The sequence below is a fragment of the Podarcis pityusensis genome (genome assembly GCF_964106645.2).
Source record: "Podarcis pityusensis genome assembly, chromosome: 2".
Lineage (NCBI taxonomy): Eukaryota > Metazoa > Chordata > Lepidosauria > Squamata > Lacertidae > Podarcis > Podarcis pityusensis.
In genome coordinates this window covers 51576381-51596237 of record NC_138029.1, presented here as the reverse complement: position 1 = coordinate 51596237, position 19857 = coordinate 51576381, and the positions used below count along the sequence as shown (strand labels likewise).

General features: G+C 43.8%; 1 protein-coding gene across 6 annotated transcripts in view; it reads right to left on the bottom strand.

The window, feature by feature from the left end:
• SH3TC2 (SH3 domain and tetratricopeptide repeats 2) overlaps positions 1-19857 on the bottom strand; it is a 51838-nt gene that overhangs the window by 20755 nt on the left and 11226 nt on the right. For 4 of the 6 annotated variants that reach the window (XM_080997087.1, XM_080997091.1, XM_080997090.1 and 1 more), the window contains exons 2-9: positions 13599-13718; positions 7639-7743; positions 6282-6409; positions 4485-4590; positions 3399-3542; positions 1970-2165; positions 1355-1428; positions 459-654 (exon numbers count right to left, since the gene is read on the bottom strand). In XM_080997087.1, coding sequence (XP_080853213.1) covers positions 459-654; positions 1355-1428; positions 1970-2165; positions 3399-3542; positions 4485-4590; positions 6282-6409; positions 7639-7743; positions 13599-13718 — 1069 coding nt within the window. Of the gene's footprint in view, positions 1-458; positions 655-1354; positions 1429-1969; positions 2166-3398; positions 3543-4484; positions 4591-6281; positions 6410-7638; positions 7744-13598; positions 13719-16356; positions 16446-19857 lie in introns of those variants that run through there. The other 2 variants (XM_080997089.1, XM_080997088.1) reach the window with 1 other exon arrangement.

Here is a 19857-nt window from a genome sequence, read left to right as displayed (position 1 = left end):
TTCTTCAAGTCACTTTGTGGAGAAACAGGACGCAAGAACTCCAAAATATTTGAAAATGTGAACTGTCAAGCAAAAGTAAACAGATACTCTTATCTTTGTACTTCCTCTGTATGTTGATTTGTTCAGAGATTAACTTCCCACCAGGTAGTGATCACCCATAGAACTGTACTGTTTGAGTTGCTTTGTGCCTGAGGCAAGGCATATCTTTAAACATCTCCATTTAACAAACTCATATTCAACTCACAAATAATTTCTGTTATGATTTTGATCACATGCCTTGAGATGTTTTCTTAAGCAACAACATTTTTCCTGTCTCCTATCCACAGTCCCCTCACACCTCACCCTACACAGAAAAAGATCCCAAACTTGATTTCAGCATTTATGCAATAAACACCAATTGTGTCTTTATCCCAGGCCACAAGTGTGTTTTCCTCCCTCTGTGGGTATTTCACACTTACATTGGCTCACAAGTCTCAGGATGCACACATCTGGTTTGGACAAAGCCTACTGCACCGCTGGTTGTGGATTTCCCTATAAACCACTGGAGGCCTGGAATGAGAAAGCCAGTGACCTCTATGGTGTCCCCTTTGCAGAAGCTCAGCTCGTCCCATCCTCTCCCTCTGTGATCTTCTGTAGTTGTGCACCTCCCTTGGCCTAAGAAATAAAACAAAAATGTCCCTCACTTCAGCAGGCTGAACAATTGAACCATTCTCTCTTACAAACAGTGACCAGTGGCAGAGAAGGGCATGCTTATGGGTTGAATGTGGAAACAAGGTCCCTTTGTGTCCCATAACATTTGTGTTTTGTCCTGTCACTTGGGTTTCACCTGAAACCACAGCTTATTCTTCTTAATACAGTCCCCCTTAAAATGAAGACAGAAGAAAGAAAGAAGCTTGGGTAAAATGTTTGCCTATTTCAGCTTTCAGCGTGAAAGCATTTGGAGTGAAGGTAGGGGATAATCACTACTATTGCGAATGTTCGCATTTTTTGTGTCAATTTGCCATCACCGCCCCCTCATCTGTTGCTTTGGCAGTACCCCAACCTGTTAGGTGCTTCCTTTTTCATAGTGTGGTTTCAGTCAATTAGGTACATCACATAGTAAATGTAATGATGTCATGACACTATTCTAGCCAATTAGATTTGATGTCACTGAGGGCAAATGAAGCTAATTTAGCTGGTGTTTCCGCTTCTAATTTAAACAAATGATTAAAAAATGCATACTATGTACTGTTCAAATCTAAGACATTCTAAAAATCCTGCAATCCCACCCCCACTTCAAATAAAGAGAGAAGTACACAATGGATCAGTCTTAAGTCAGTTATCTACAATTTACCCCCAATGAGATTGTCCTCACCAATCTGCAAAGAGCCAGGTCCGCTGATTTGTTTGGAGATACCACAGCTCATTGGATAGTTCTTCAGGAACCACCTATGGATATGAAGAGCTGTGAATGAACACTCTATTTCTTTCAGAGTACAGTCGTACCTTGGATCCCGAATGCCTTGGTATTTGGACATTTTGGCTCCTGAATGCCGCAAACTCAGAAGTGAGTGTTCCGGTTTGGGAACGTTCTTTGGAACCCAAACATCCAACGGGGATTCCACGGCTTCTGGTTGGCTGCAGGAGCTTCCTGCAGCCAATCAGAAGCCACGCTTTGGTTTCCGAACATTTTGGAAGTCGAATGGACTTCCGGAACGGATTCCGTTCGACTTCCAAGGTACGACTGTACTCTTTGCTTCACATTTGGGGGTGGGAGATGGTGCACACTAACCTTTCATAACATAATTGCCAATAAAACTGATCTCAGGATGTATTTACAGAGGGCAGGTATATTAATAGCAGCCCATTTTACCCTCAGAGATAAGAATGTTTTCATTCTGAGCGTTTTACTCTGAGTGAACCCAGGTTACGGCCACAATGACCCACAATGTCGGCCCTGTGTATAGATTGCCACAGCCGCTCTACTTACTGGTAAAAAGGATGGGGCAATGGTTCCATGGCTGTGACAGGGACCAGGCCCCTTTGGTCATTCAACAGAGATGTCCCTTCCCATTTGGTGTCATGCCCAATGTCTTTCACATGGACAAGCTCATTTTTGGAGAGCTTCAAATCCTCCCCTTCTTCATCTGTCAGGACACCAACCACGACCCTGGCAAAGAAGTTTCCTGCAGATGAAAGAAGAATTGATAACGGTCAGGATTAGTGTCCTATAAACAGCTTGGAAGCCCTGCTCCATGTGTTACTACCTTCAAACTTCAGCTTGGAAACCACAGCAAGCCAGGCTTTTTCTGTCATGGTGTCACAATTGTGGAATTCCCACCTCAGAGACCTTGTTTGGTCCAATCTCTCTATCCCCTTGCACAAAATCATGAGGACTTTTCTCTTTTGGAAGTCCAAGTTTAAAGCTATTTCAAATTGTAGTGCTTTATGGGCATTGGCTACATAGCTGCATTTGTGTTTTACTGGTTTTGTTTTCGTTGTACTGATTTGTAACTTGCCTTGGGTCTTACCCACCTTAGAGAAAGGTGGGTAACAAAAATAACAAGCATGATACCAGTGAAAATTCTGTGGGAAAATCCCTCTCCTGCAATGACCACTTATGAGGGCAAGAGGGTGCCCAGCAGTTCAGAACCATGCCTTATTCTGAAATCTCCTCTCTGAAGCAACCATTTGGAGGTTGGGATGTGGGCTCTGAGGCAGAAAATTGTTCAGTGCATTATCTCAGGATCCAGTTGCTCCCTGACCTCATGTTTGCGTCAAAAAGAATTTTGTGCAGAACGATTTTGGGCTCCTCGTGTTGACTAAATGAAGTGATTTGCTCACAGTGAACTTCCTTTCTGATAGTCTTTGGTCAGGGTTGGTGCCCCTGTTACATATGGAAAAGCTTGTCCTCATCTTCGTGGTGTTTTCGGAGATAGGTAAAGCCTTCCTGGTCACTACAACATTTTAAATAATTTAGATAATCTGGGTCTTTCTCAGTTTGTATATCTGTGTTTTAATTGGGGAGTAGGCAATTTTTTGGTAGCTTTTTAAATTTTACTTTTTCTGTAATATTATGGTTTTATATATTATCTCATATATTATTTACTGTAAGCCACCCAGAGAACTTTACATTATAGGATCTAAGTAAATAGTACCTGTCTATTGTACACTTTTGCTGGGGACTATTCCTCTCACCAGAACCAGATTTTGGGGTTTGAGGCAGGTAGGACCCTTTTCCAAAATCTACCTACTGCACACCTGCATGGTCCCACTCTGGCCTTCTCTCTCCTGCCAATAGGAGTCCAGAGCAACCCACTTAAGGGCCCACCTTATGGATATGCAGTATTATGGATCCAAAACATACTCCTAAAGGGATAATTGGAGAGGAGCTGTAAGACTGGCTCCATATTTCTCACCTTCCTGAAGCAGAAGACCTAAGTACATGGTGGCCATGTGATCCTCGTCTAGAGCAACAGTTATCTCGGTGTCCTCCACCAGAGCACAGTTCAGCCAGTACTCAGGGGTGAAGAGAAGATGCTCCAAACAGCAGCCCACATAGCCTGATCCACAATAAAAAAGGAAGAATGCAAACGTATCATGTGGCTTCCAAGAGCAAACATGCAGCAGTGGTTTTCTCAGGTAAAACATTTGACACAGAATGTCGGTCATTCTTCAGGCCCACGCCACACAGCCTCAGGGCCAAACTGAAAACGTTCTATTTATTTCTCAAACTTACACAAGCCGTCCCTCAGCAGGAAGTTTCAGAAGTAGTTAAAAATCAAATAAGCCAATAATAATAATAAAACCACAAAACAAAAACTTTAAAGCACAATAAGCTTTTTTTAAAAATCCTATAACATAGAAGAAGGGAATGTTTTTCTGTCAAGGGCCACACTCCATTAGGGATAATTTGTCAAAGGCTGCCTGTTGGGGTGGGGAGGGCCAAACCCAGTAGTGTCTGGGGCCACAGGCAAATGAAGTGTGTGCATCCTTTTCTCACTGCCACCCCCTTCTCTCTTGTTTGATAACCAATCAATTAGCTAATCAACAAATTAATTTCACTTTCCTATGCTTACAACATCATAATTTTGACCCATGTGCCCTTGTCTGATCCTCCCTTCCAGCTCTTCGCTATGCATGGATCTTTTACAACCTTTCTAGGGTTGAAACTGCCTCTTATATATGGAGATGAAACCACTTCAGCCTTGTTTATTTCTTTTTCTCTCTTCCTTATAGTGTCTCATTTGACACTATGAGCCATGGTATCATCAGAGTGGATTTTATTCCACCCCAGCCTTGCCTTGTTGGAAAGGGAGAGCAGTGTGTGAAACTGGACCTTTTTCAATATAAATACTGAAAAGAGACACAGAGGCAGAAGCTTTCTTTCTCTCATATCTTAAGAGTCTAGTCCTGCCCACAGCAACTTATATAATGATCCCCACATCCCACCCTCAAGCTCTCCTGGTGGAAAGCCAGTCTCCCCTCAGTTCCATGTGATCTACCAAGTGCTAAGTATGTTGAAAACTTCCAGATTTCTTCAATGGTCCTGAAAGAGAGTAGAAAGCGACTGTCCTGTGCCTGGATACAAACCAGCCGGGCTGACAGCTCCTGCAAAAAAGGAAAGCAGGAAAGACCATGGGAATTTTGTTGTGAATGAACATGTGCTATATTCTGTGTTTCTTCTTCTTCTTCTTCTTCTTCTTCTTCTTCTTCTTCTTCTTCTTCCAACAATGGCATTTGAAATTTGGATTGTAGATTAAGGGTCATGACTACAGAAAGACAATACAACCCTGCCCTACATAGAGGGAGATTAGCTACTGACATGAGCCAACAGTGTGATGAAGCAGTAAAAAGAAGTTGATGCTATTCTAGGCTGCATCAGCAGAAGTATAGTGTCACCTGGAATACTGTGTCCAGTTCTGGGCACCACAATTCAAGAAGGATCTTGACAAGCTGGAACATGTACAGAGGAGGGCAACCAAGATGATCAAGGGTCTGGAAACCAAGCCTATGAGGAACGGTTTAGGGAGCTGGGCATGTTTAGCTTGGAGAAGAGGTGACTGAGAGGAGATATGATCACCAACTTCAAATATATCAAGGGCTGTCACATGTAAGATAGAGCAAACTTGTTTTCTCCTGCTCTGGAGGATAGGACTCAACCCAATGGCTTCAAGTTACAAGAAAGGAGATTCCAACTAAATGTCACAAATAACTTTGTGACAGTAAGAACTGTTTGACAGTGGAACGGTCTCCCTCGGGAGGTTGCGGACTCTCCTTCCTTGAAGGTTTTAAAGCAGAAATTGGGTGTTTACTGCCCTGAGCTCTTTTGAATAAAGATGGTATTGCAAATAATGTGCAGAGGAATTTAAAAATGGTGGGGAATTTAAAAAATGGTGGGGATTTTTTAATTTAAAAAAAAGCTTTCTGAGTTTTAAATAACTTTTCATTCAATTTTAATAATTTGAAAATGTGTGGCATTTATATAATCTCAATTTGGAAAATAAACAGCAAAATGAAATATTTCTGATTGAGATATTGTATTATTATAGTTATCAACAAGAACAACAACAAGAAGAAACCAAAAAAGGAGGAATAAAAGAAGGAAAGAAATAAGCATTAAAGAAATCCATGAATGAATGATAAAAAAACATACAACATTTCTTGGGTACATTTGTCAACATTATTTGAGTGGCAAGTTTTGTAGTTATAAAAACTTGAAGTGTCCAGTCACTTTGGAGCAGGGATAGTTACACAGATGTGAATACGAAAATAATTATGAATATGACTATGAGTGGGATTGAAGGGATAAAGGGAATCTGTGGGCTCCAAACCTTTTCCTTTTATAGGATCATTCTAACCATATTGAGCTATATGTTGCCTAGGCGGGGGACTGATTGTTCTTTTTGCAACTACAGATCCAAGAGCTTTGTTGACAGCGTGATGCCAACACTCAATGCCGTCACATTGTCACCTAGTTACAGTGACAGGCGTGGCAGGGATAATAAAAGCTGGCAATTCACCTCTGACTGCTTTATGCAGGCATAAACAAAAGCATAGCTCAGTACTAGAGCAGATGTTTTGCTCACAGAAGATTCTAGGTGAAAATCCTTGGTATTTTCAATTTAAAAGATCTCAAACACCAGACATGGGAAGGACCCTTCAGTTCGAGATCATGGGAGAGCTGCTGATATCAGAGTAGACAATACTGAGCAAGATGGCACAATGGCCTGACTTGACATAGGACAGATTCCTAATTTGCTACCCATGGGGTGCTTAAGAAGTAACAGCAACAACTTTACCTTGAAAAGAGCACAGACATCTTTGTCGTCATTTTCTAAGGCCCACAGCTTCTTTCTGGCTGTCTCCTGCAGCTGGGGAATGGGACCCTGTCCCGAACGACTCTTGACAGAAAATGAGAGGGCAATCTCTTTAAAATTAAAAAGAGAGAGAAAGAGAGATAGGCAATTAAAGAAGATAAAACACTAAATACCTTTGTCCAGCATTCTGCATGGACCAGCTCTACTTTAGCCTAATTGTGAGCATTAGTGAGCATCAAGGGGGATTGAATGTTTCGATCAATCATCTATAGATATGTAATCAAAATCCCCATCACACCTTGTTAGATTCCACAGGTTAGACTGGTGGGTTTACAGCTTTTGGAGACAAGCTCCCCATCTCAAATAGCAGGTGTCTTCAGGGGGAAAAACAGGAGTCAACTGAGATGCTCAGCACTGGAACAGCCAATGTGGCTTCAGGATAGGTCAGGAGAGGTGATCTGGCAGGGCTTACATTGCACTGTTCCTCCCGATCTTTCACTGGAACTCACTGGAACTAAAGCATTCAGTTTAATTCACTTGTGGAAGATGCCGTTTCTTGAAATGCTTCCTGGGTTGTAGGACAGGCAAGTCAACTCACAGCAACAACATGTTTGCCAGGTCCAGTCTAGCATACTCTGAATGGCAAAGGGTCACCTTGGCTATGTTCCCCAAGAGAATCACTATCCGTCTTGTTGAGACCAGCCAGACTTCTTTGTTACTCCATCTTTCTACAAAAACCGCCACCAGTTAAAGTGCCAGCAACTAAAGTAAGTGGTTTTACCCTCACTGAAATCCTGAATTCCAAAAAAGTACCTGGCAGCTTCTGGCTCACCTTCCCCATTCATAAATACCCCACATCAGGATTCATGCAGCATTTTCAATGAATATTCATTTAGATGTTGTTGCAAAAAATAATAATTTACACCCAATTCATAATAAGTTATCACATGGGAATTGGTGGTTATCTGAGGATATGTCTGAGAGTGGAACCTTTGTGTTGTTTTTGTTATAATTACAGTAAGTGAAATGTGTCCCTTTAAACCTAAATGGAATTATGCACCATCTATGGATGCTGTTAGCCCCTGGAAAGATGTTGGGTGGTACAGGACAGACAATAGCGCATCACTGTCCCATTCATACTGTCTTCTGCATTGACACCTGGAATTACAGACACTGGCCTGCTATAAACTCTGTTCCCTTTCCTTCTTAATCTTCTGCATTGCTAATAAGTCATGCAATGCAAACTACGTCATTATCTCCTCCAGAGAAATGATCTCGAGGGCTGGCTCATTAGTTACAGGTGTTAAAAACAAAAGGCAGCAATTAGACAAACACTTACCATTTGGGAACCCTTCCCCTACAGCCAGTGACACGGACTCAGTTTCCAGAGTGCCCTCTCCTATTTGTGCAGACTGACTTCCTGGATCCAGTTCCCTGGGGTTACCTGACAAGTCACCATGTAGGCAGAAGGACCACTGTCAACTTTTTTAGAAGAGGGAAAGCAAGGGCATAATACAGGAGGCCACCAACTTTTCTGGGCTTGTGGGCATATTTGGAATGTTGAAAGAGTGTTGTGGGTACCTTCCCCTGTGGCTGATTCTCTCCCTGGGGCCACGTCACCACCCACTGTGACAGACAGACAGACAGACAGACAGACAGGAAACAAGCTCAAGTGTATACACACACACACACACACACACACTTTGTTTTTCCAGGAGAGCAGGGTAAAAGTCAGATCCAGTAGAATTAAAACATATCATTGAATCTGCATTATTTTACATGAGATCACTAAAATGACACATCAAATTAAAGTACTCCATCACTGTACATGATAAAAATAAATCATACATCTGTTGCTTGCCATTTACCCAAGGCATGGATTCCTATTGAGTTTCATGACTTTAGCATAGAATGACAACAAAACCACCAGCAAACTGCAGAAAACATCTGTGTGCCCAGAGGTAAACTTCTAGTCAATGGTAGTTTTGAAGGGATACTTGTGCCTCAGATCCATGATTTTGCACCACAGCAGAACAAGAAAGCACCAGATTCTTACACTTCAGTCAATGGAGGTAGATATGATCTGTGATTTGATGGGGAGGGGGAAGACTGTGGAAAAAATGTGCAATTCCAAAAGGAAAGTGTATATCTTTTCCCTTCCCCCATCCCATCTGACCCCTTTCTCCTACTTGGCCATTCCATTTTCTTCCTCCACCTCCCAGATCTCTCTCCCTTCCCTCCTACCCTCTCAGTTCCTCTGCTTTCTGATCAGGAGCCGATTTGAGTCATGAAAAGTGATGCCCTCCTTTTTACTCTCCCAACTTCCTCCTTCAGAGCTGGGTACTTTCCAAGTAACCACTATCACCACCTCATGACAAGAGGGGAGGCTTGTTGGGCATGAAGGGAAGTCCTCAAGTGCACCATTGGGCTCATGTGACCACATCTGGTAAGCTACAGGCATCGTGAAAGGGGATATAGCAATATATAATACCCCAGGGACTTCAGTATGAGTGGCAGCAGTTTTTCTGCAGTCCCAAACAGAAGTCTTCCCAAGCCTTGCTACTTAAGACTGAAGTGAAGGCCCAAGACAGGTGTTGATCATAATGTGAGCTGCGCACAGGTGGGCTGTAGCGAGCGAGCTACCACCATTCCTGTGGAGCCTCCTTTTATTGAGACAAATATGCAAGCCAGGCAAATACATTTTGGGCTGTGACCTTTACACATCTTCCGTCCCGAAATCGTGGGGTGGTACAAAGCTATTTTGGCACCTGTTCCACAGCGTCATTTTCCCCTTGCACAGTGTATGACGTAGGAGACAAAAGGTCTCAGGGAAAAACTTACAGAGAGGACACCGCTGACTCTGAGACCGCAGAAGGTCAGACATGGGTGGAACAATGTACAGACAGCTGTGGCTTGTCTGGGGGGGGGGTTTCCCTGCACCCCAAGGTCACGCGTGCAGGCCGACCGTGGCTGCCTGCTGGTGGGGAAGTGTGCTCCCTCCGGACCCCACTCCCCACTCCGTGATATCCCTACAAAGACCTTTCCAGTTGGAGGGTGGACCTAAATTTCACACAACCCAAACATTTCCTGTCCTCTGCTAGTGTCTTCCCCGAATGGGAAATCTCTCACCAAAGGACCACCACCATTTCCTTTTGTTCCTGGCACTGACTCAAACAGGAGCAGCCCATGTGGTAGGGAAGAGTCACAGAGCCACCCTCAAAACAGCATCGCTATGGCCACTTACCTGAACAGGGTGGTGCCAAGGCTGGGACTGCAAGACTGGTGGCAGTGGTCCTGCCAGTGCATCCTTGTGGGCTTGACCTCACCACCCCGCAGTGCTTTTCACAGAAGTAACAATGACGCAGGCTCCTCAGCTCCACCCTACCAGGTATGTTGCTACTGGACTCAGAGGCTCCAGCCCTGACTTACATATCTTTTCTGCTCATGAATTTGAAAGTCACAGATCTGATACATCCAGATGGATGTCAGAAAGGAAGGACTACTACTGCTGGGCCAGGCTATCTGGTCTGAGTGGGGAGGAAACAGTTCCCACAGAATATTTTTAAAAACAGAATATATTGGTGATCGCTTAGCAGGGGCTGGGATGCTGCACCCTTAGATTGGACTGTTGTAATGCTCTGGGGGATAAACGATGTGTTATTTTAACTGGCTTTAAAACACACACACACACACACACACACACACACACAAAGAATGGCCACCTTGAATGTTCTGGAGATGGAGTGGATGGAGGGCTGTGAATTATTGAAATTAAGAAAGAACTTGGACCTGTTAAAAGGAAAGTTAAAAACTTGTTAAGAGGCCACACATGTAACCCACAATGTATTTGAAAGCTGCCTCCAGAGTTCCTCCCTTCCTGTGTGTTGGAGAATGAGTGGACTTTTTTCGTTACCACTAATGGAGCACTGATGGTTTCTGTATCTGCAACTGTGAGGCTTCCCAGGGCAGATTTCCTTCTCTGCCTGAGGAGTTCCACTCTGTCCTATTATCCCTGGGATGTCCTTCCATTGAGTACAGGACTGCAACCATAAATTATTATTTTTAACATTTATTTATTTATGTACTGCCTGTTCCACAAAGTCCATTAAATATGTGTTTTGAGACCATTAAAAAACCCTGATTCATAGAATTGTACAGCTGAAAGGGAGCACAAGGCTCACCTAATCCAACCCCCTAAAATGCAGGAATCTTTTTCCCAATGTGGGGTTTGAACCCACAACCCTGAGATTAAGAGTCACATGCTCAAGGTCATGGGTTCGAACATCAACCCGGCGCTGGCTGGAGTTGATTGGAGTTGTAGTCCAAAGGGTACCAGGATGACAGAGGCTGGTTTAGGCAATCTTTTGGAAGCTGGATAGGCTATGAGCACAAAAGATGGCCCCATGTGGAACTGCTAAGAGAGAGTGGTGATGTTTGCTGCTGCTATTTTTATTTGTTTTAATGGCTGCTTGCTTGTTTTTGTTTTTCTTTCATCTTTTACGACAGACTCCTTGTAAGGCACCTTGAGCAAAGAACAGAGGTGGGGATTAAAATGTTTTCAATAAATGAAAAGATAGGCCACATTTGGAAGAGTAAGCATGATGCCAATGCAAGAGCGAGAGAATGATTCCTGCGATCTTTGCTTATAACTACAAGCACCACAGAAATGTTTCTATAACAGCAGATCACTATCTCAGTAGCCTCCCTGAACCTCCATGGATTCCTGTTCTTACTTTGAGCAGCAACTGGGATTTTGTAGAAACCAACCCTGTGGGGGAAAGAGCCGCCTAGTTACTCCTTGGAGGAAGAGAGTTGATTTGCATAAGTGTTTGCTCATCAATTTTCTGGGGGAAATGGAGATTTCCTATAACTGCTGCAATCTGAAAAATCTAGCCAGGCTCATTCAACTCCACACATCATTACACATAGTCATAAAACTCCTAGAATCAGGAAATTTAGGCAGCAATTAAGTTAATGATGCTGGAGGCTCATGTGTTGTTGTTGTTTTTTTAAAAAAAACCAAAGCCAGCAAGCTCTTCCCAAGCTGTGGAAGCCTAATAGGAGTTTAAAACCTGGGTCTTGTCAGTGGTTAGACAGGACTTGATCTGTGTGCCAGGAAATATGGGCTGCAAACAATGGCATGTTTTTATAAGTAGGCTCACTAAACAGTCCCGCTCCATTGTCAGCTTTGCTAGTCTCTAAAACAAACTGTGAATTGATTTTATGTGGAACTGTAAACCATATTACAGCTACAAGCAGGGGAAATATAGCTCTGTAGATGCTCATTTAGCAGGCTTTTTGCTTTGCTTTGGAGAGTTTCAGAGCAGAGCCATCATGTCTGCTTTTGACAGCTGGGTAAAAACAGCATGGGAGATTTGCCCAAGCAACTGAAATGGCCCAATGGCAGAGCGTGAAACCGGTAAATTATTATAGCTAGCAAGCTACATCCTACCAGTGCCAGTTCAGTTACTTAACCTGCCATCCCCATGCCACCGTCTAGAAAAAGGCCTGGATGGATCAAAGATAAAATGACAAGCCACACTGAACTGCCTAGGACATTCCATGTCAATATGCACATTTGTTCAATCATAAGTTGATTCTGCCCCCTTTCCACGATAATCTGTGATTTAATAATAATAATAATTCATATTTAAATACAGTGGTACCTCGTGTTACATGCGTAATCCGTTCCGGAGGTCTGTTCGTAACATGAGGCACGCTTTCTCTAATGGTGCCTCCCGCTGCTGCTGCACTGCCAGAGCGCTATTTTCGCTCGCATCCCGGGGCAAAGGTCACAACAAGGGGCATCAATTTCTGGGTTAGCGGAGCGCGTAACCCGCAGCATTCATAAGGGGGACGGTACATAACGCGAGGTAGCACTGTACATGTTTTATATGACAACACTATTTAAACAATATTTTATCTCAGTATTTTAAGGTAAATGCATTTTACCTTAAAATATGGTGTTCGTTTGTTTACGCATTTTGGAACTTTTTTGAGTCAATGTTTATATTGCAAGGGACGTGGGTGGCGCTGTGGGTTAAACCACAGAGCCTAGGACTTGCCGATCAGAAGGTCGGCGGTTCGAATCCCCGCGACGGGGTGAGCTCCCGTTGCTCAGTCGCAGCTCCTGCCAACCTAGCAGTTTGAAAGCATGTCAAAGTGCAAGTAGATAAGTAGGCACCGCTCTGGTGGGAAGGTAAACGGCGTTTCCGTGCGCTGCCCTGGTTCGCAAGAAGCGGCTTAGTCATGCTAGCCACATGACCCGGAAGCTGCACGCCGGCTCCCTTGGCCAATAAAGCGAGATGAGTGCCGCAACCCCAGAGTCGGCCACAACTGGACCTAATGGTCAGGGTCCCTTTACCTTTACTTATATTGCAAAGTTCTAAGAAGTACAAAATCCAAAGGATGAGTATTAGGGCCTTTCTGCACTTATCGTTTATAGTAGTATAGTTGCTGGGGGGGGGGGGTTGGATTTTTTGTTATGCTGCCGCATGGCAGTGTCCTTATTCAGCTAGTATTTTGGAACAGCATAATTAAAGCTTTTTCTTCTAATGCAAAACCCAGCTTTTCTGAAAGAACTGGATTGGCTCCTATGAAACTGTAAATGGCAAGTGCCGAAGGGCCTTATACAGGATGAGTGAATTAGGTCCCTTCGCTTAAAAAGGCAGAATGGATGGAATACTGCTCTATGTCTACAACAGAGTTCATGTGAGGAGTGTAAACCACATCTGTCAGGGTTTCACCAACATAACACCAGCATTTCCCACAACAAACCAGGCTTTGCTGCTGTAGGCAGGAGAACACATACTGGAAAGCTGTGGCAAATCAGGACTCCCAGAACACACCCACAGATATTTAAGGATGTGGATCTGCCTTTCACACTTGATGTGCTTACTCTGGAAAATGCTAGGGTAAAGCTGGTATAGCCAGAGTGAAACAAATTTTCCATGTAAACTATGAAATGGCTCTAAAATGCAATTTAACACAGGGCCATAGCATTTCTCATCATTCTAACACACAACGGGCATCAATAAACACTTACATAGTGTTACATACATAGACATAGCCATGAAACAGAACACATCTAGTGCTAGTATATATGTCCCCATGTGCCTTAGCCATTCTCAAAACATAACCAGGCCACCTCTGAGCTAGTCCTTCAGACTCATTTTACAGGAAAATACTGCTGAGGCAGTCCAGGCTTCACTGCAATACAGAAGTACACACACACACACACACACACACACACACACTTCTGGAAGGAAGAAGAAAGTGTTGTTGTTGTTTCAACAGTACCTGATGCCATCTTCCCCTCTTTGAACCATCTTTCTGGGGGTTCAGCTGTGTACTGTTGCAGACTGGACCAACTGGCCAGGCACACAGGTTGATCAGATGAACAAGAGGATGCCTCTTCACCTGGGGAACACATGCAGCCAGAGATGAGATGAGATGCAGGATAAAAAGATATTGCTGATTGCAGAGCTCCCCAAGAGTCTTACTCCCATGCACCCAAGATGACGACAGCAAATAAATTAACCCTTTGCCGTCACAATGGATAGGACCTTTCCTCTCCCTTTCTCGTGCAACATTTGCAACAGGGCTGGCTGAAGCAATTTCTCTTAACCACAATTTCTTAGCTATTTATTTTAGTCCCAACAGTCTTTTAAAGGAAGAACTACTTCTGCTTAGACAGATGAACCGAAACTACTTTCACAGTTAGTATCAACTATCAGGAGTCAGTCACACTGCAATCAAAACAAGATTTTGTGACAGCTTCTTGTGAGAATCCCAGAGCATTGTGCTCTCTGTTCATTGCTTGAGTATACTACCAATTAAAACTGGCAGTGATTGTGGAGGAAAGATGGAGGGAGTAGATTCTACTGCTTCAGACTGACATCATCAGCCTTAGGGCAGGTTCACACAATCCTGCGCCACTCTGGTACTTTACACTTGATAACCATTGTGCTTGATGATTTGCAGCTGGTTGTATGAGTGGACTCTACCGTAAAAAGTATATTTTTGAGGTGACACAGAAGTTCCATCCAGTGGGCGCTGGTTCATTACGGCAAATGGGGCACTGTGCCCCACCAGCCTCAGTCCGCCTTCAGTCAGCTGCTGCCTGTCTGCCTGCCTGCCTGCCTGCCTGCCTGCCTTCTTCCTTACGTCCAGGGCTAGGGGTTGGTTCTATGCACTTGTGCCATAGATACCTGCCACATGAACCCAGGCATCTGATGCTCTATTGAGTGGCATCAGAAAAAGCCAAAGCTCACGAGCTTGCTTGCTTCTGTTGTACTTATTTGTATGGTTTTAATTGAGATAATAGATAGTTTTATTTCTAATTGTTTTTAATGGCTTTCCCCCTATGTTTTCAGCAGTTCTCATTTTTATATGACAGCTGTCTTGAGTTTCATCAAGTGAAAAGTTGGGGTATAAATAAAATAATAATAATAATAATAATAATAATAATAATAATAATAATAATAAAGGCAGGGTCAGAAGTGGCTCCAAGTACTGTAGTCACTGAGTGATGAATGTGGACATGTGAACCAGTCTTAATTTGAACCATAATCTAATCTAAACCTTTCCCTGTTGTTTAAGGGGAAACAGAAGACAGAAGAAGGCACACTGAATTGTACCTGCAACTGAATTCCATTCAAAATCACAAATTAAAATAATTAACTCACACACCATGCTCCATCCAATACAGAAAACATTACATAGGGATTAAAAAAATATGGTGGGGCATATCCAGTGCTGTTCTACCAGTGTAGCAGATTTCTGCTTAAGCAACAGCATTTTCCCATCCTCTCCCTTTCAGCCCTGCATGCACCCTCAAAATCTGCTCCAGGGGATTGGAGGAACCCTCCCCCCCCCTCCACAAAGAGCAGATTTTGAAGACACAGAGGGAGAGCAGGGACAAGTCCAGTTGCACAAGTGGAACTCTGCACACACGGTGTTGGATACAAGCCAGTATCTTTATTGTTCTCCAATCAGGACTGTTAATTATCTGACTCACATATTCAGCTTTTATTAAAGCTAGGCCAAAAATCACTGCCCAAGGATTTCTCAGTATATCACCGTGAACCTCCCTTAGTCAAGTGGAGGACGGAAATAAGTTTCCCCACATCAAGACGCAACCATGACAGCCTAGATAACAGCCATGAAAACAAGAAAATCTGTGTTGGGAATGATGTAGAAGAGGTAAATAAAATGGCACATATCATAATGTCATTGTATAAACCTACAGGGTAACTGCAAATGGAATACTGTATGTGGTTTGTTCATCCCATATAAATAAGGATATTGCAGAGTAGAGCTGTAGGAAAGATGCAGCCAATGGTTAATGAAAACAACCAGAAGAACATCATCTTCATGGAGAAAAGATCAGGAAGTTGGCATTTTTTCATTTGGACAAAATGTGGGCGAAAGCAAGGGAGGAGCATATTAAGAGGTTTACAGAAGTGTGCCTGGTGTAAAGAGAGAGACAGGGAAACCCAAAAATATCTCTCATGCATCATCCTCAACCACCATTTCTTCTCACAATACAACAAAACTAGATTCTTCTGCTTGTGAGTTGTTGGCCATAAAAGGAATTAAATCAGATAGAGAGATAAATGATAGATAGATAGATATTAGAATGCAGTAGTTATCTGCAAACTAGATTATGATCTGTTGATGGCTGGAAGTAGGAAAGATGGAATTGGAGCATGCAACATATTTTCCATGAGGGAAGCTGTAAGAATCCAGTACTGCAGACATAAACTGAATTAACAACACAATTCTAATCATGCCTGCTCAAAAGTAAATCCTCTTGAACTCACTGAGGGTTTACTCCCAGGTAATTTTGATTAGGCTTGCAGCCTAGATACACCATCCTGTTTATAGGGTGCTTCTACCCCCTCAACCACTGGTGATAGTGCCGAGAGCAAAGCAGCGGTTGCTAGGTTGACAGACCCTGTTCGATCTTATTCTGCTGTGCTGATTGACGGCTCCTGCAGAGTTATACCACAGAAGGCTAAAGGGCAAATACAGAAGGAGGCTGTGAGCAACTCACCTGTGGACCACAGTGAAAATTTCCTCTGGAAAGGGGCACCAAAGCAGCAGCCCATGTGTCCACCAGCCCATGCAGCCCCAAGGCCAGCAGTTTATCCTTCCTAGCAGACCCGGGACAAGACCAATGCAATCCACCACATCAAAAGTACTCTTGTTAAATCATTGGAGAAAAAGCCTCTCAATGCACAATGCATCTTTTGATGGCCGCCCTGCATTTGGAAGGTGGGAGGTGTGGCTGGGCATGTGTCCCAAGAGGCAGCACCGAGCCAGCCTCAACTCTCCCCTGCTCCACTAGTTTGTCGCCCCTCCATGCCGCTTCAGATTGTATCTCAAATGCCAGGCAGTACATTCCTGGCATTCTGAGCTTTGGTGGGTGGTGAAGAAAAATCCAGATGTCTCTTGAAAGGCTGGTTTGGGTCCTCCTTAAAGACAGGCATGAAAAGCCCACACATCTGCATGGCATAATTTGTGAGTTATGCAAATGAGGTGCACTACTTATGCAAATCAAATCCTCTGCAAATCTTAACTGATATAATTTTCAGGAGGTGATCTGCTCCTGCTGTTTAAAGGAAAACAGCAGGCCAAGAGCTGCAACAGAAACTGATCATCCTAAACCTTTTCACTGTCAGAGTTTTTCTCATTAGTGCTCCTACAACCTGCGCTCCATTTTCTCTTCTCTAGGAACCAAAATACATAATCCAAGCTATTGTTCCCCATGACACTGTATCACAAACCCGCTCGTTTCAATCAATAGGAGAATGAGAATTTTACATTGAAAAGGGTAGAATTCAAAATGTTGAACTCAGACCAGACCTGTTGAAATCAATCAACCTAACTTAACTGTGTTCATTAATTTCAGTGGCTCTGCTCCAAGTAAAACTTTTATCATTGCTATCATTTATACCCCGCTTTTGTATGTATCATATACACAAAGCAGCATATAATAAAAGCAATACAGTGATACCTCGGGTTAAGTACTTGATTCGTTCCAGAGGTCCGTTCTTAACCTGAAACTGTTCTTAACCTGAAGCACCACTTTAGCTAGTGGGGCCTCCTGCTGCCGCCGCACCGCCGGAGCATGATTTCTGTTCTCATCCTGAAGCAAAGTTCTTAATCCGAGGTACTATTTCTGGGTTAGCGGAGTCTGTAACCTGAAGCATATGTAACCTGAAGCGTATGTAACCCAACTGTATAAAACAGCATAGCTCATGCAGCATAAATGAAGTGATGGAAAGAGGTGGATAGAAACCAGTCTCAAACGGGCACTTTTACTGAAAATAACAAGTGTGGCAGGGACAAGTGTGACCCTGTTTGGAGGCGCCTCCTGAACTTGGCTTCTACAATAAAAAAGACTCCATCCTTCATGAGCACCCACTGTATATCCAGCAACAAGAGCCTCTTTTGTAGAGTTCTTGTGTAGACTTAGATGAAATGGGACAGTTCTTTACAAATCTCAGTCCCTGCCCACTTGGAACTCAATGCAGGTGGTAGATGATGGGTGAAAAAGGTCCATTCTCTTGGCTCCAGGTAACACCCTGGCAGCTACATTCTCGGGAAACCAAAGCTACCTGACTGTCTTCAAGGTCAGCCCCACACAAAGTGCATGACACACTAGCCCAACTTGGTGGAGAAGAGGACATGAATCAAGGGAGCCAGATGTGACTTATCCAATAATGGGTGCAGTTGGCATAATAGGTGAAATTGGTCAAAGTCACCACTGTCTACCTACGTCTGGACAACTGGGAGTGGTGGCTCCTGCAGCATCCCCATGTGGCAGATCTGTGGATTCAAGGGGACTGCAATCCCATCCAGAATAAGCTGCACACCTCTACCTGAATGGTCAGGTCCTCCTCTTGGGAGTGGGTGGTGCTGTGGTCTAAACCACTGAGCCTCTTGGGCTTGCTCATCAGAAGGTTGGCAGTTCGAATCCGTGCAATAGGATGAGCTCCCGTTGCTCTGGCCCAGCTCCTGCCAACCTAGCAGTTCCAAAGCATACCAGTGTGAGTAGATAAATAGGTACCGCTGTGGCGGGAAGGTAAACGGTGTTTCTGTGCGCTCAGCGGCTTCTGTCACAGTGTTCTGTTGCACCAGAAGTGGTTTAGTCATGCTGGCCACATGACCCGGAAAGCTGTCTATGGACAAACGCCAGCTCCCTTGGCCTGAAAGTGAGATGAGCGCCGCAACCCCATAGTCGCCTTTGACTGGGCTTAACCACCCAGGGGACCTTTGCCTTTTACCTTTACCTCAGGTCCTCCCCAATGGAATACATTGTTTCTTATTGGACATTTTATAACCCTTAGCACCACTGTTTATAAGCAAGCACCTATCCTTATAAAGCAGGAATGGGGAACCTCAGGCTGGGGGAGGGGGGAATATGGCCCTCCAGGTGTGGCTATGTGGCCCATAGAACTCTCTCCATGCCACACACCCAAGCGCCACCTCCCCTTACAGGCAGCCATCCAAGTGCCACATACCAGTGGTGGGTGGGGACACAGGCCAAAGTAGACTGAGCAAAAAATGTACCTTGGAACAGCACTATTATTATTAACATTAATAATTAAATTTGTATACCGCCATATGCCCGTAAATCTCAGGGCGGTTCACAACATAAAATCACAATATATAAAAAATAAAAACACTAAATACATAATAAAAACAAAGACAACCCAATCATGCCCCTCTTTCACAATGCATTTTAAAAGGGCATTGAATGTCAATCAACCAAAGGCCTGGTCAAAGAGGGTCTGCTTGCACCTCCCTCTGTCTTCCACTCAGCCAAGCAAGAGGCATTATCAGAATTCAAGGGCATATTCCAGTCAGGCATGAAGCAAGGCCAGGGAGGGATGTGGCCTGAGGGGAATTCTGAGGGCCAGACAGAGATGTCTGAAGGGCCACATCTGACCCCCAAGCCTAAGGTTCCCCATCTCAGGAAGATAAAACATCCTCAAAATCAACTTGAACTTGGGATAGTGTTCTGCCGCCTTTCCTGTCACAACTGAATGCTTATCAGTTATCAGAAGATCTATCTATTTCATGCAAAACCCTCATTCACGTCAGTGGAGTTCAAGGCATTCAGCCATGGGCTAAAGATAAGGGAATCAAACACACTCAATGGAAAAACAGAAAGTAAAAAAAAAAAAAAAAAAAGGGAAGAGTGGGGAAGCTGCACTCTCTGCACTGACCCTCTCACCCTTCTTCATTTATAATACTGGATCCATTCACGATGACCTCTCTCAACTCCTGTCCCCATCACTACCGGATGAAAACAAAACAGCTGTTTACATTTTCACCTCAACGAAACTATTGTCCCTCTTATGCAAAAAGCATTCATGGCTTTAGATTTACACGCAGCAGCAGGTGATTCAACAAACCACAGTCATATGCCTCCTCACACAATAATAATACAGTGGTACCTCGGGTTAAGAACTTAATTCGTTCTGGAGGTCCGTTCTTAACCTGAAACTGTTCTTAACGTGAGACACCACTTTAGCTAATGGAGCCT